At 36.8% G+C, this 15993-nt stretch overlaps 1 protein-coding gene across 4 annotated transcripts in view; it reads right to left on the bottom strand.

Moving 5' to 3' along the window:
• The window catches only part of pms1 (PMS1 homolog 1, mismatch repair system component), a 73422-nt gene that overhangs the window by 8388 nt on the left and 49041 nt on the right, over positions 1-15993 (bottom strand). For 2 of the 4 annotated variants that reach the window (XM_067987729.1, XM_067987730.1), the window contains 4 exons: positions 8499-8981; positions 7712-7842; positions 4823-4983; positions 345-2638 (listed from right to left, as the gene is read on the bottom strand). In XM_067987729.1, the coding sequence (XP_067843830.1) occupies positions 2474-2638; positions 4823-4983; positions 7712-7842; positions 8499-8981 (940 nt within the window). In that variant the 3' untranslated portion in view covers positions 345-2473. Of the gene's footprint in view, positions 1-344; positions 2639-4822; positions 4984-7711; positions 7843-8498; positions 8982-15993 lie in introns of those variants that run through there. The other 2 variants (XR_010963446.1, XM_067987731.1) reach the window with 2 other exon arrangements.

Genomic DNA, 15993 nt, shown 5'->3' with positions numbered 1-15993 from the left:
GGATGACAATTGTCTACATAATAAAGAAAAACAGAAGATGGTTATAATTGGGCATTTCTTCGCATTGGGCTGCATTGATCCACAAGAGTTCTATTAGGATCGGCCTTGAACCTTATCCGTGTAAAAAGGACTCGATAATGAAATTATGAACTAGATATCTAAATATGTTAAATGGAAAAGAAAAAAAAGTGATAGCAATTTGTTGTAGAGGCAATTAGTATTCCAAATCAAGAGATTTTGGACTTGACTCACCAATTGAGAAATAGTATTGAACACAGATATGAAATGCCGCCAATGTCAGTGCAACTAATTTAATGTGACAAAGAACATGAACCAGCAAAAAGGACTTGAAAGCGACAATTGACTTGCCAAAATAACATGCTCCAGTTCAATATAATAATTAGTGAGATTATTATTAATACAATTTTAGTAAAATGAAGACTAAAATGAATGATAGAATAGTAATCATATATAAAAAAGATGGGAATATGTCCAAATTTAGTTCTAGATACAAGGTCAGAAATTTCAAACGTGTAGACGATCTGAAATATGTGGACTGGTTATCACTATCTCACAGAAGGTAATTGAAACAGAAAATAAACTGAAGAGATAAAAAAAACAATCCTCAATACTGGAAATTTGAAAATAAATAACGGTCTTCACCCAAATCATTAGCCTGTCTTTTCTCTTTTTAGATGCTAAATTTTTGTACTTTCAGCATTTTCTGTTTTAATTTAAGAGAGAATCAGCTGCTACTTCTGTAGTGATTCATTCACAAAAAAGTCAAGCATCCTTTAGAAATAACAAGAAAAACCAACAAGTCCTAAACATTTCTGAAATAAAACCATGCACATCAGGTTGGTCAGCTTTTGTAAGATCCTTAATCAGAACTGGGTCTCACCTGAAACAGAACCTATCTTTTCCCTTTTGATGCTGACTGCCCAACTGTGCATTTCCTGTTTTTATGGTGAACATACAATGTGTTACACTGGAGGGAAATAAACCTTAATCCATGCTATGAGACAGTCTCAAATGTGTAGCAGAAGTAATTACTTCAGTAATAAAGTTGTTTTAGTTGCAACTGGAAAGCCAGGATAACAACAGCTGTCTAAATCAGGAATACTGAAAAATGAACTACCAGACAATGAACAAGATGGGACAACTGGCCTTTTTCCATTTCACTAGTTCTTACAAATGATCAAGGAAGTGATATAGTTAAATTCTATTGTGCCGTGTGAGGAATAAAACATATAACACTGATCAGAGAGGATCATGTGTCTAGGAAAGAAAATGGAATGGTACTGATGGGCGCCTTTTTCTCTGTGGGGAAAAAAAATCATGCGCAGAATCGGAAACATGGGTTTGCAGGGAAGACCTGAAGTGAAATGCAAAAAAAAAGTTTCAGCACCATGTATAAAAATTAGTTACAGATCTGCATTTTCTTTGTTTTCTGGGAAACATGACAGATCTCTTGTGGGGGAGTGGGGGGTGGGTTGCGCCACTGATAAAGGTGCATATATTTTTTGTATGACGATACAGTGTAATGTAACCCACTGCAGTTTACAAATCTGACAACTGCTGGAGTCTTAATAATTGGTAAAATTATACAAAATTGTCTTTATTTTTACAATTACCATTTTATTTCTAATGTTATTGCTAAGCATGTTGGATACAGCATCCCTTCCCAACTCTGTTAAGAGTCCATACAATTAAATACAGGCTTATGGAAAAAGAAAATCTCCATTAAGGAAATTTCTGATTCCAGTTTGTTCATTGGGTAAGTGGTTTTCCACAAGGAAAAGGGCAGGGTGATAAACATAAATTGGTCCACGGTGCACTTGTCCTTATCCCAGCTGCTGATGACAGAGTTGCACTGTCAAAAACACAAGAACAGAAAGGGGTGCTCAACTACTCCACTAGAGAATGACACATAATGAGAAGGAGAGGAAATAGAAAATCTTCAACTTTTTTTTTCCATCTCCAGTGAAAAAATAAAAAGGGACATAAAGGCTGAAACCTATATACTGTGTGCGCACTACACTGGGTATGCTGATATTACATACTCCATTGCCTTTATGCTGTTGTACTTCAAACAGTAACCCTGGATATGTTAAGGAAGGAGCTCTGAATTTTTGTTTGTATTCTCGCAGAAACGCATGTAGTACTTTACCACAGTGAGAGAGATTGTACTGAATTATATTGGCTTCCTAATTGCTGTAAAGAGTTTAGAAATGGAGTGCAATTTATGAAAGAACTCGCCTTTAAGGAAACAGTAATAGCATTGAGAATGCAGAATATTCTAATTTTCCACAATTTGTTGAATTCAAAAATTATGAATGAAGACATTATGCACCAATGCTTCCATAAGGTAATCTTTTTGCTTACATTCAAAGATTTCCATCACTGCACCTCCATATTGCATTCCCAGTTGTAACAATTGACATTAGTTAGCTCTGCTGTATTTTGTGCCCAGTCAGTCAGTTTCTGGTATGCTTGCTAAAGGATGCAAAAATGGACGGCCATGAATACACCTATTGCAGTCTTTTCCCAGCTGTTGCTGCATCCTTAAAATTGTATCTTCTATGTCTTCCCTTGAGAAGCGCAGAGGTAACTGTCGAGCCAGACGAACAGCCTCTCCCTTCAGAAAAAAATAAACCAATACATTTTAATAAGCTTTTAAGCAAAATTAGAATTAATGTGTTGTGAACTACAAGCTTTGAGTACTGAGTTATGTTTTGCACTATATACACTTTCATAAAGTTAAAAAAAAATGTTGCCCCACCCACCTCTCTTCCCTTACTCTCCTCACAACTTTAGGTCCCTCGCACATTGCACCATGCACTGTGTTACAACGGTGTAACAGTCTACAGAGAGGTTTATGAATTCTCCCATGGGGAAACTTCAATCCACTGCTTAACAGTAACTGATAACACAAAGCAGATCAGATATTCACCATGTGAGGGAACCACAGATATGAACCTGCACCCTACCACTCTGTGATGGAACACATTGACATACCCATCATTTACTTAAACTGTCAGATTACCAGTGCAAGAATCATTTTGCTTAAAAAGCTGCAGCACCCCAGAGTTGTCAGAAAATAATTTTGTCCTCCCTGCTTCCAATCTGATATATAGATAGGAAATATGGAAGTGTACTTAAGGCACTTACTTCCTAGCTTCATCCACCATGAAGATATGCAGAACAAGTGGGTTGTGTACTCACGTCACTGGATTTTGCTCTTTGCCCCTAGGTTCTGGCCCTGTGACTGGCAGGAACGAAGGGCAAAGGACAAAGGTCAGGAGCGCAAGAACACAAACCAGGCATTCCTGAAACTGACCTCAGTTTTGAAAACTTGAGTACCTTCAAAATAGAGCATAGTAGATTGCATAAGAGAAAAAAAAATGGCCTGAAACTTTAAAATTAGCTTTCAGCACCAAGTTAGCATTGTAAAATCACACTTTATGTTCATCTCTAAGAAAATCAACTGTGGATCAATTTTCCGTTGATGTAGGTGAATGCATTAAGCAGTGAACCATTATTCTGCCTTATTGATACTGTCCTGGAGATGATTGGGAACCGGCGTTGGTGTTCAGGACTGCTGTGGGGCACTCCTGTTGTTCCCGGCTCCACATTCAGGTAAGTATTTTTTTAAAATTACTTTTTGGTGGCGGCCACCAGCAGTGCCTTTAAGGATCGCTGGTTAGGCTGCATGGTAGACTTGGTTACCCTGAATGCAGCAGGCCCGTTGCCAGCTGCGTTCAGGTCAGCCTAATTTTGGGAAGGCTTGAGGCCCCCCTATTTGCATATGCAAAGGGCCCAACCTTTTTTTTAGGCGTGGGCCCTGGATGCTGATACTGGAGCTTTTACCAATATGGTGGGAGGCATAAAACGGGTCAACAAATTTCTAGGCCCATGGCTTTTGTTTATTTGTGGTGCCTAGCTTTAGGGGAAAAGAAAAATCACTAAAGTATAATTTTTGAATGCTTTGGGATTTCTGGACCACGTAAAAGAAAACTGAAGGTTTGATCCCTGGTCTATGCTGAGTTACGATGTATGCTCTCTCATCACAATCTTAATAAAAGTAATTTACATCAGACTAGTTTTAACCTGCCCCTCCCTGCACTATTTTCCCCTCCTTGTACTTGTTGAACCAAGACACATTTTTATTTCAAGCCACTTCAGGTGCAGAGTATTTGAAAAATACTACTGGCAAATTTATACAAAAGGAAAGCATGTCGCTTAAGGTGGCCTTGTGTGTGCTGGAAACTTTCAAAAAGTTTGTTATAGGCCAGGTAGGCTGTTAGTGCACCAGTTAATGCATCGACATGCTGTGCCATTGCATTGTACTACTCAGGTTTGAGCCTGAAATTCACTATATTGCTCAACTTCAGTTGCAGCTATCAACAGCAGAGTGGAGGCAATGAGTTTCCCCTGAGGAAGGAGGCAAAAATAGAGCGAAGAAGACATTCCATTGCTTATGAGCATTCCCTAGTTACATAGCACCATTGCTATGTATCCTATGTATCCCCTCCCCCATCTTAGATGAAGGCATGGAATGGAAAACCTTACACAGGAATAAAAATACTTGTAAGAAAAAGTCCAAAACATTACATCCCTTTTGTAAATATTATAAAATCACTAATGTTTAATTATACCTCCCTAACATCAGTGTGAATAAAAGGATAAAACTGGCTTAACTGCACAATTTTATCATGTTCCAGTGTCATCAGGTTTTCATTATAAAACCTTTTGACTTCCACTAAGACCACCTGCTAACTTGATGTATTACTTTTTGGGGTATTTTCCACAAGTGTCTTACCTCCAAATAATTTACAACCTTTAGAGGTCTGCATTGGTACACACTCTGGGCATTTTTATTTAAAATCGCATTCAGAATCTCTTGTAAATCTGATATACCATAGAAGGGTAAACACCTGGCCATTTCTTGAATTTCCAAATGATGCTCTGCTGTTGAAGCACCTAACCATCAAAAGAGAGAAAGAGTAATTTTAGATTTGGCAAATTTTAATATGTAATAAGTATGTGCATTGTATCCAATTAAATAAAAGAATACATTTTAAAAAGCAATTATTTAAATGCTAAAACTTAAATACAGTACTAAGTTAAGAAACTTTCCTTCTGTACCACAATAAACTGACAAGTACAAATGAGCTCTGTTTTGAGATTGAAGTGCTATAGCTATTTCAGCTTAAGTTAACTACAGCTGCAAACCTTTGCAAGGTTTATCAAAAGTTGCCTCAGGCACTGACTTGCTCCTTGTGTTAACAATTCCCACATGGCCTGAGTGACATTTGGCAACCTCTCGGGGATGGCAATACTAAGCAGATTTAAACAAGGCAGTGTGTCTTTCCCCAAGAAAAGGAATCAGTTGTCAAATATGTTTAATAACAAATTTCATCCAGGGTCAGTGCCTGCATCACCCTGCACAAGGAGCAAGCCCCAGTGGAATGTGTGAGTGACGTATTGCTGAATTGCACATATATGTTAGAAGAACTTCCTGGCAGGGACACTGAAAAACCATCATCTCAGCAAGAGGAAAATAAATCTTCACATGGTGACCTTTCTTGGAAATAACCATTCTGTTTTAAACTTTAACAGTCTCAAGTGGAAATGTTCTCTAGTTCCATCCACTGAGAATCTACTTCCATTAGTAAGATTTATAATTCAGTACAAACTTTTATTTTTTCACTTTTCTTTATTTTTTCTATTACAGAAAGACTCCCAGTTGGACTTGTAAGTTTTGTGATAAAACCAGAGGGCAACAAAAATGTTATATTGTTCAAAGTCAAAAATTACAATTTAACTCTCAGGAAATATGAATCTATAATGGCAAGTCAATTTTTCTTCTTTTAAATTTCTTTCAAAATAGGAACAAGCAAAGCCAAAAGTCAACAATTCAAGTAATAACTCAGTTTTGTCATGTCTCTCGCTACACTCTTCCTTTTTACTATTAACCCCTTTAGTAAAAAGAGAGATGGTTCAGTCCAATCTGTAGACATCTCCAATGGATATGGTCAGTGATGTTCCTTGTTAACCCACCAGGAGGCGCACTTATGTGGTGTAGGATGTGGTTTTCTCTTCCCCTTTTCTCCCCACCCAACACAATTTGATTGTGATTCAAATTCAGGTCTGTTAGTCTAGACTCAACATTCAAAAACTCTAACCTAAAGCAGGTGACTTTTACCTCACGCTGGGAATTTTTCAGCATTAACTTCAAAATTAAGAGCATTCATGCACCTAAGTAGGCAATTTAAAAACATTAAGCTGATTTGAAAGTTGATTGAGGTTTAAATGAAGCTACGTTGACTGACATAAATTAAACCTCAAAATAGCAATAAAAAAACAAAGCCTGTGGGAACATATCTTGTTCCACAGGATGGGTACAGTAGTGTAAATGATTACGGAGACAAATATTTGATGTACAGCACCAGTTGAATCTTGGTTTTGCCTTTTGGTGACTTGTACATAGCAGGTCCTGTATCTTTTACTGAACTTTGTTTAGAACATCAACTTCAAAATCTCTAAATATTTTAAGATCACTAAATACCTTTTGCAAAAACCTTAAATATGGTGTGTGGATTATAAAATTCTAACAAAGTGAGAAAACTGACAATCTTTCAACATTCAACATTTGTTACTGGGAGATTAATGCAATGCAGTTCCGTAAATGGAAATGTTTGTGCTTGTGCCAAAGGCCAAAATTCAACTTTTTCCCCCAGGTGCACAGCTTTGGTTTGATGTGCTGTCACTGCAAATCTGCTGCAAAGGTTAGACCCCTAAAATTTTTTCCATGTGAGGAAGGTGTGCCTGCAAAAAAACTCATGCTCTTTCTTGCACTGACCAATTACTGACACAGCAATTCTGTCAGAATAATTTATTGCTATTATTGGGTGGAACGCCTTATCTCTGACACATTTTGTATGTTTTATGGATGATTATGTAAAGTATAGATTGCTGGTGACCCAAAAACTGCATTTACCAGCAAGGAGGTCATGACAGAGAGTGCCTTTACACCTCAAAGCTCTTTTTAGTACATATGGCTTAAATATAGTTTAATAGGCTAAAGTAACCTTCCAGTTTCACCAGCTGGTGGAAAATACACAAAAGATTGGGTTATAGTGGAAATAACCAGAAAATGAATCCCACCTTATCATCATTCAGACAACTGGTAGATGGAGTGCTTTGGCTCAGTATTAATGGATCAGAAAAAAGTGTCCAAATATCACTTACTAATAACGTCTGAGATGCTCTACTTCATTTGTAGTTACAGTACCAGTTACTTAAATCAACAAATATAATCGCAGTAGGGGGTTCATCACATTCACATAAACAAAAAAATGGTATTGCTACAAAGTTGCCTCTACAAAGAGATAGTGAAGCTCTCTCCAAAGGATTTTAGGAATTCATCCATTTCACTTGTCTGAACAAAAGCCAATCTTTGGAATAAACACACAAATTAGCCAGAGATTTAAAAAACCTCCAAAAAATCATTTAGAAATAAGTGCATTGCACTTACAATTCTCGGCAATAAATAAAACAGTACGTTGTGAAACAATAAAGTCCTTTGGAGGAAACAAAAGAGAACTGCTTTCCTTAATTTCATGTTATGCAATATTTGGTTTATTTTACTGGTAAGAGTTATATATTAAGGTATTACAACATAGTCATCATTATGCTTGCATCATACCTGGTATTAGTTGTATCTTAAACCCATTAGATACAAGTCTGGGATCTGTAAAATAAGTTATCCCATTTAACACTGTACATTCCTTTTGCATATTACAGAGGCCATCGATGTACTGGGATCCGCCAAGCAGGCTGAAACAAATCAGACAACAGGTTAGTGATGGCAACGGCGAGTAGCAGAATGCAATAGTTAACTGGTACAGTAGTTCAAGTGCTCCCCCTCAAACTCCCTAATGCTAACTCGCACCATTGCAACTATGGCTGCTTAATGCATTTTTATTTGATGTAGTTAGAAATGAAAGAAAACAATGGACATCGGAGGAAAAGAGACAATGAACTTTGGAGAAAATCTACAGCAAATAATACTTTGAAACTATAGCTAGAGTTCAGTGCTAAATGTTTGCATCAACTATCACTGGAGGAATTCATGGTACTGGCTTCACAGCAAAATTCCTTCAATACAGACAGGGAAGACATGTGTACTGTTTTGTTTTGCTGCCTGGTAAAGATAACACACTCAAAGCCTAATTAAACAATGCTCACAACTATTAAGGAATGCAGTCTGCAAAGGGAGTATTTAAAATTTTGTTCAATGTCTTAATTGCATCATCATACATTTGAGCTGAAAAACATTAATGGAAGTTCAATAGAGTTATAAAATTAATTACATGTAATTATTTTCATAGAGAACCAATACCAAATTGCATTGCTACTAGACTTTCAAAATTATCGATACTAAAAGCCTACAGGAGCTAAGGTGCTATACACTTCAATTACATTTATAGTACCTGTTACTTAGAGCTATTGGTGCATCAAGGGTCTCTGTTTGAAAAATGTGATTCTCCATCAGTCTTTTAAACAGTAGAGCTTCCTCCACCCGAAAAGGATTTAGCAACATCAACTTCCTTTCAGAGGCAACAACCCATCCATTGTAAGAAGTCAAGCAATTAATGAGACGAAGTCTTTCACCACCCGAGTCACGGCTTTTGGAAAGTCGCTCGAGCTGTTTTTTTAAAGAGCTTAAAGAAAATGGAGCATCTATTGTTTTACAAGGCAGTTCCGAGCTGGTTTTCTTATGAATTTGTGACTGGAAAAGTTTATCCAAAATTTGTTGGTTTGAAAGTGGTGTATTGTGTTTATGCTTCTGAACAACTTTTGTTGCTGGGGCCAATTTTGGTCGTACTTCCTGTTCTTGATGAGGATTTTCTTCCATTGCTTTCTTCAGCTGTAAATTGTATCTGTCTAGGTCTTTTACAGCTTTCTCTTCATACCTAAAGAAACATTGCTTTATTTAAGTACTCAAATTGAAAAATATACAAAGTTACTACAAGGCCATTATGCTGCACATTTTGAGACACTGCAAAACCATTCCATAGCTGACCCAAAATATGCAACATAATTGGGATTTGGCTGAGGGTGAGAGACCATTCCCATGAATTGGTGTCACACTATTTTGGCTTCAAATTACCTGCAGTAAACTGTGAACCAAAAAGAATTCTTTTTTTAAATTCAGGTTGTAGGAACCAGCAAAATCATTATTTCTATTAGTTGATTTTATCAAGGTTTGAATTTTTAGCATAAGTCAGAGAAAAAAAATTGTATTGATAAGAAAATACCTAATTAATAATGATCTACAACATGTTAATACAAGTTGATGTATTTACTTAGGATATAGCAAACCATGGGTTATAATATTGTGCAATACCCAATAATTCACATCTGAATGCACATAAACTTCAACTAAAAAGTATCAAATGCAGTTTCACAACAAATAAAAGTCTGCATCGCTGTACTAAGCACCATTTCCTCTATTTTTTTCTTTGCAAAACAATGTTCCATTTTGAATTTGCTGATTTGTAGATAAAAGTAGGGTCACCTCAGCTCATTTTCACTGAACATCAAGGTGCCATGGAGGAGAAGGGGCATGCAAGAACTACTCGGTGGGGACATCCACTCCAATTTTCCTTCCTCTGTGGCAAGCCATCTGATGCATCCCCCCACAAGCAGCACAATTGAGATCAGGAACTCGATGGCAATGTACGCAGGTAATTGGAGATTCAGGCCTAGCAATTTCAATGAGAGGCCAATCCCCAACATTAAAAATTATATTTGAAGATAGTTACCCAAGTTTTATCTTTTTCTTTTAAATACAGAAACAACCATCCTGTATATTGAGATGATCATAGTCACCCCAAAATTCCCACATTCATCTTTAGAATTCATTTTTAGTATGTAGAAGTACCGACTAAAAACAGCATTTTATTACAACAGTGTGATAAGATGAGATCAGATGAGAAGACTAAAAACACGGTCAGAAAGGAGGACAGTCATGTTGTAATAAAGTTATTTTCAGTTAGTGCTCAGGTCATTGCTGAGATCAGGGATGTGCCAGACTTAATGTACGGCACTTTTATGCCATGATCATCTGCTCTGAAAATGAGCATTGGATTCCAGTAATGGATTCATGTACAAAACGCACTGTAGAATGCTTACTGCACTCTTGTATTGGGAATACAATCAAAGCTTAATGTTTAATGCAATTTGAAGCTACAATTAGAAAGACTTTCGCTATAACACAATCCAAAAAGCTTGCTATTTTTCTCTGCCATTTGTATGTTTCCATTCAGAAATGGATTCAAGCAGTTTTTTTACAAAACTGAAAACAAGCATGAAACGTACAAATTTAGAATTCTAAACTACTTCGGATGTAAGCTAATTTAGAATAGTAATATAAGTAGATTTGAAAATAGTCAGAAACTCAACATTCCAACTTTTTTGTATTATTTACAGTGTGAAATAAGACAAAAAAAAAAAATCACACCTAAGGCTGGCTTTCCCAACTGGGCTGCTAATGGGCTCTTAAAGCAGTTTGATTCTTAGAAGCATTAACTTTGCTTCATTAGAAGCACCACGTGCATGGAATCCCTAAAATGGGGATTCTCTCTGTTTTTATACATGTGAAGACGTTTCAGTCCCCACTCTAAGTTGGGAAAATGACTTCAATATGGCACCATGTATTCTCATCCCAAGGAGAGAGAAAAAGGAGCAACAGCAACTTGCATTTATATAGCACCTTTAACATAGAAAAAATGTCCCAAAGCACTTCACAGAGGCATAATCAAAAAATGAACAGAAAGAGATTGGCAGTATCGCTTCTCTCTGTAAGTCAAGAATAAATGGAAAATGCAGCCCTCAAGTGATAATGCACGTGTTTTTAATACTATTATACAGTAGCTAAAATAATAGAAAAACACATTATCTGGCTATATTGCAGCTAGGGAAACTCTAGGTTAAGGTCATTGTTGAACCTCATTTCTTTAGACATAACTAGAAATATTAAGATTTTTCAGTTTTACATTTAATAAGCTACAAAATATTCACATTAAAATAGTTTTCAACAATACTCTGTTAAAAGCTATATATTCTCTGCATGTTTAAAATTATATTTAGAAACTTGAATTTAGCACATTTTGCTACCCTTCCACCACTAAGCAGTGAAATTCTCCAATCATTAGACTGAGCCTGCAGAGAACAGTTGCCAAAAAATCTACAAAAACAGGCTAATGATCTTAGCACCTGGAGTTAATTAACCTGACATAAAATTTAGCACCTATATTGTAACTTTTTTTAAAAAACCATTACAACACAGTTACATGGCAAATTTAATTGTAAGAAATTATCTCTCCTATTAAGGAAATATATTTTATTGTGTAGTACAATTTACTGTTTCCTGTTAAGTATTGAGAGATAATCACTTTTTATTTGAACATTCAAAGTCAATTAAGTGCAGGTATAGTTAAAAAGATTTTAAAAATAGATTTTTTTCTTCAACAGTTGTAACTAATTATGATTTACCCAATTCACATATGGTACCTTTATTCAGTTCAACCTATTGAATCTAAGTGGGTTCCTGGGACAAGCAATAAATCATATCCAAGAAGTAGTGGAGAGACTGCTTCAACTATAACTGTTGAGATAGAAACCATCTGCTACCTGTACAGCTGGAGGGGAAAAATCACTTCAACAGAAACTTAATCCTTTAACAGAGTTACAGCTTTGACCTGACCACTGAGTTATGTACTGTTACCAATTAAAAACTCCGCTTCTTTTTGGATTATGCAAGTCTTTGGTGTGGTCACCTCTAGGCCTTATACTAATTATCCCCCAACCCCCCATTCGTTTCCCTCCACCAGAGGTGCAGCTGAAGGCACTACAGGCTCCCCTACAGTCACCATGACAGGCAAATGGTTGGCACAGTAAGATTCAATAATTAAGATTTAACTAAGTGCCTCAGTCAAAGAACTTCAGTCATCTTACTTTAGCATCATGTTATCTAGGTTTCCTGCCCAATAGCTCAAAGAACACAAATTGCACAATTTGGCATTACACACTATGGTTTCTCAATGGAGAAGAATGACATTTAAATATGGAAGAGTCAAGGGGAAGGAAGAGAGGATTTTTTAAAAAGCAGATTTTAAGCAGCTCTCCTGACAGCTCAATGGGTAAAGACTTTGCCAATTTAGCAGTAAGCCATATAAACGAGAAGGTTCCAGATTCGATTCCTGATCCATGCTGAGTTTGCTGATTTTAACTGGGATATTACAACTGATCTCTGCCTCCTAAGGAGAGGAAACTTCAGCCAGTGCTCCCGCTCCTGATTGCCATCTAATGGCCTCCCACCAGAAAGTGCTCATGTGGACAACAGGCAAGACCAGGATCAGGCTTTGCTGCAATGTGAGCTAACTCAGCATAAACCAGGGAGGATCTTCCCAAGTATCAGAATATGTGGTGCGTTTATCACCTGATCCACCAGGAGAGTTCTGCAAATATCCTGATCTTAAGTGAGGAGAATGGATCCCATTTTCAGAAAAAAAAACTGTGTAGTATGTACACACATATAGGCTTCTCAAGTCATATAATTTGCTTCAAGTAGTTAGGAATTACTAAATTGTGCATCCAATCTTTAGAATAATACTGAGTACGTTCTATTAAAGCCAATAATTAGTTCACACTTTTAAATTGAGTAAATATAAACTAATTTACTTCAAAATTGAATGACTGAATTTTCCATTATTTCTCCCATCCCATTTAAGATGGCTCTCCACATCCATATGCACCTCGTTGATCAAAAAGATAAGTTAGTACCTGATGTCTGTGGGCTTAAATGCTAACACCATTCTTCTGCCAACATTAGGAGGTATGGAAAACAAAAATTCTTGCACAGCCAACATAATTTTACTGTGCAATGAATGTGTTTGTATGACTGCCATAACAGTACTAAAGGTAGCACTAATTCACAAATCTAGGAGTAATTGGGTGTGCACAAGCACACTGCAATTGTTGTTGATTAAAGCGTTTTTGGGAATTTCTCCTGTCCCTGTACAATGGCCATGGTAGATTGAAAAGAAGGCAAGTTGATGGTGCAATGACTGAAATAGCTGAGGCAGCAGTAGCCTTTAAAGGTACATCGGTTAAACCAAATATTCCAAACGTCTCCAAATTGGTCTTTGTTCTTGGGATGTGGGCAACATTAGTATTTTTTTTTATTGCCCATCCCTAGATGTCCTGAGAAAGTGGTTGAACTGCTGCAGTCCTTGTACTAATGTTAGGTAGAAAAATCCAGGATTTTACTTATCTGAAATATTTCTCGTTATATGACAGAAAAGAAAAAAAATGGCTAAGATAAAAATACCCCTCTGTTTCTGACTCTCAAAACAAAATTAATCAGTAATTCTTTCCCATGAAATACTACTTTTATATTGCAGAACTGCTTCTACTTGAGGTGATTCTGTGGTGTGTGGAAGCTGCCGATGCTTTGAAAATCTCCCTGTTTATATTGTGGGATGAATTTCAGAGCACCTTTGCAGTTACTTAGATCACAATTAATTTTCTGACTGCAGGAAGATTCATACAGGCCATCAGTGGGTCTCACATCACTCGTCTGTTGCTCTGTGCTTTGAGTGGGCGGGAAAGTTCCCTATTAGTGCTTGGTTATGCCAACTTGTGCAATGGCCCACCTCAAAAGGGCTCACAGAAATGCTTACCCTTACCATTCCAGTACTTCTGATTCCACAGAAGTCTTTCAGATACTACATCCCTGCATACTACAGTGTCTCCAGCACCCCTTCCCACCAAGTTCCAGGTGCTGCTGCCTTTAACCTGTTGGGGCTGAGTCCCAGTGCTGCTGCCTCTTATTGTCTGCAGTTGTACAGGACAAGATAGGATCGGACAGGAGAGGAGAGAACAGGTAAAAGCAGAAGAGTAGGAAATGGGGAAAGATGGAAAGAGGCAAGGAAGAAAATAATCAGGAAAAAAGTGAGAAACAAGCAAATAACAAATGTAGGAGACAAACAAGTATCAGAGAAGTGGGAGAGAGAGAAAGAAAGAAAGAAAGAAAGAAAGAAAGAAAGAAAGAAAGAAAGAAAGAAAGAAAGAAAGAAAGAAAGAAAGAAAGAAAGAAAGAAAGAAAGAAAGAAAGAAAGAAAGAAAGAAAGAAAGAAAGAAAGAAAGAAAGAAAGAAAGAAAGAAAGAAAGAAAGAAAGAAAGAAAGAAAGAAAGAAAGAAAGAAAGAAAGAAAGAAAGAAAGAAAGAAAGAAAGAAAGAAAGAAAGAAAGAAAGAAAGAAAGAAAGAAAGAAAGAAAGAAAGAAAGAAAGAAAGAAAGAAAGAAAGAAAGAAAGAAAGAAAGAAAGAAAAGAAAGAAAGAAAGAAAGAAAGAAAGAAAGAAAGAAAGAAAAGAAAAAGTGAAGGAGATAGAAATGGCATGAGCTAAAAACTCCAAGAAATGCAAGATAAATTGAGAGTTGGATATGATGTTCACTCAAGATTCAAATGAGTTTTAATCATATGAGACTCGCTCAATAGTTGGGACACATGTATCCGGTCCACTGCTCCAAACATCTACATAGTATTACCAGCACAGAAACAGGCCATTCGGCCCAATGTGTTTATGCTCCACACGAGCCTCCTCCCACCTTACTTCAATATCACTGTCTTCCACAAGATGGCTTTCCTTGTACATCCGTCTTAAAGAATAACAGATATAACTGACAAAGATTCTGCATTGAAAGAGTAGCATTTTGCATTATTTATATTACATTTCAGTAGCAAGTAGGTTATAGAGACAAAGAAAAATGTAACTTTCAACTGAATAACTAAAATTAATTTTTGATCACCCATTGTTCAGTATATAGTGTGTACAAGAGTACTTCTCCCTTCCCCCAATTTCTGTTCCTGAAAATCAGCAAGTGTTGTGTCATGGTAAAATAACTTCACGGGTCAGGAGGCCACTCAGAGTAAAGAATAAGCAGTGCATGACATCAGGAGTAACAGCATAATGGACATCTAACTGAAGGTTTATAATTACAAGAAAATTATTTGCATGATCTAATGCGACAGGGATTATAGCTTTCAGAAAACAGGGGGAGGGGAGAAGATAATATGCTGTATGTAATTACAATAACTAGAGCACCTCTAAAGTATTATTTTATGCTTATACAAAATTAGTCACATTTAGACACTAAATAAAATGTGAATATATTTACTTAACCATGCCAAATGGATGGAAGCCATCCTGTGGAAGACAATGGTATTGCAAACTTTTGCCATTCACAATTCATGTAAACATCAGTTAATTCTTGAAGTTAGATAAGCTCCAACAATCAGTCATGTAAATGGTTGAGATACTGGCAGGGTACATCAGCTGCAGATCCTAATTTGGCATAACACTTTGGAGAGCATGACGCAGTCAAAGTGGGAACAAACTTTTCCCTCTTTGACAATCAATTTTCTTTGTACAGGAAATCCCCCTGGTGCTTTGTAAGCACTATAAATCACTGAAAAGATCGGGAAGTATTTTGTACTGTACAGTGCAGAACTACAACGTATCTCAATTTATATTAAATTTAGCCAGTAGCGCGCAGAACTGTAATTGTACTTTTAAATCTGACTCTCACTAGCAATACTACACTTTACAGGTTTGCCATTACACAATGTGGAATTGCACATGGGAAGTCAACACCAAGTGTAGTTTTCAGGTGAAGCAGGGTTAGAGGGTGAGGATAATTGGACCAGGACAGAGATGCTTGAGGGAAGTGGCAGTGGGGATTGTGGATGCTTTGGTAATAATTTTCCAAAATTCTCTGGACTCGGCAAAGGTCCCGGCAGATTGGAAAACTGCCGGGACCCTTATTTAAAAAGGGTAGTAGACAGAAGGCTGGAAATTATAGACCAGTTAGCCTAACATCTGTGGTGGGTAAAATTTTGGAGTCTATTATTAAGGAGAC

The sequence above is a fragment of the Heptranchias perlo genome, chromosome 7 (genome assembly GCF_035084215.1).
Source record: "Heptranchias perlo isolate sHepPer1 chromosome 7, sHepPer1.hap1, whole genome shotgun sequence".
Classification (NCBI taxonomy): domain Eukaryota; kingdom Metazoa; phylum Chordata; class Chondrichthyes; order Hexanchiformes; family Hexanchidae; genus Heptranchias; species Heptranchias perlo.
The sequence above is the reverse complement of the archived record's forward strand: the minus strand, read 5'-3'. Positions and strand labels throughout refer to the sequence as shown.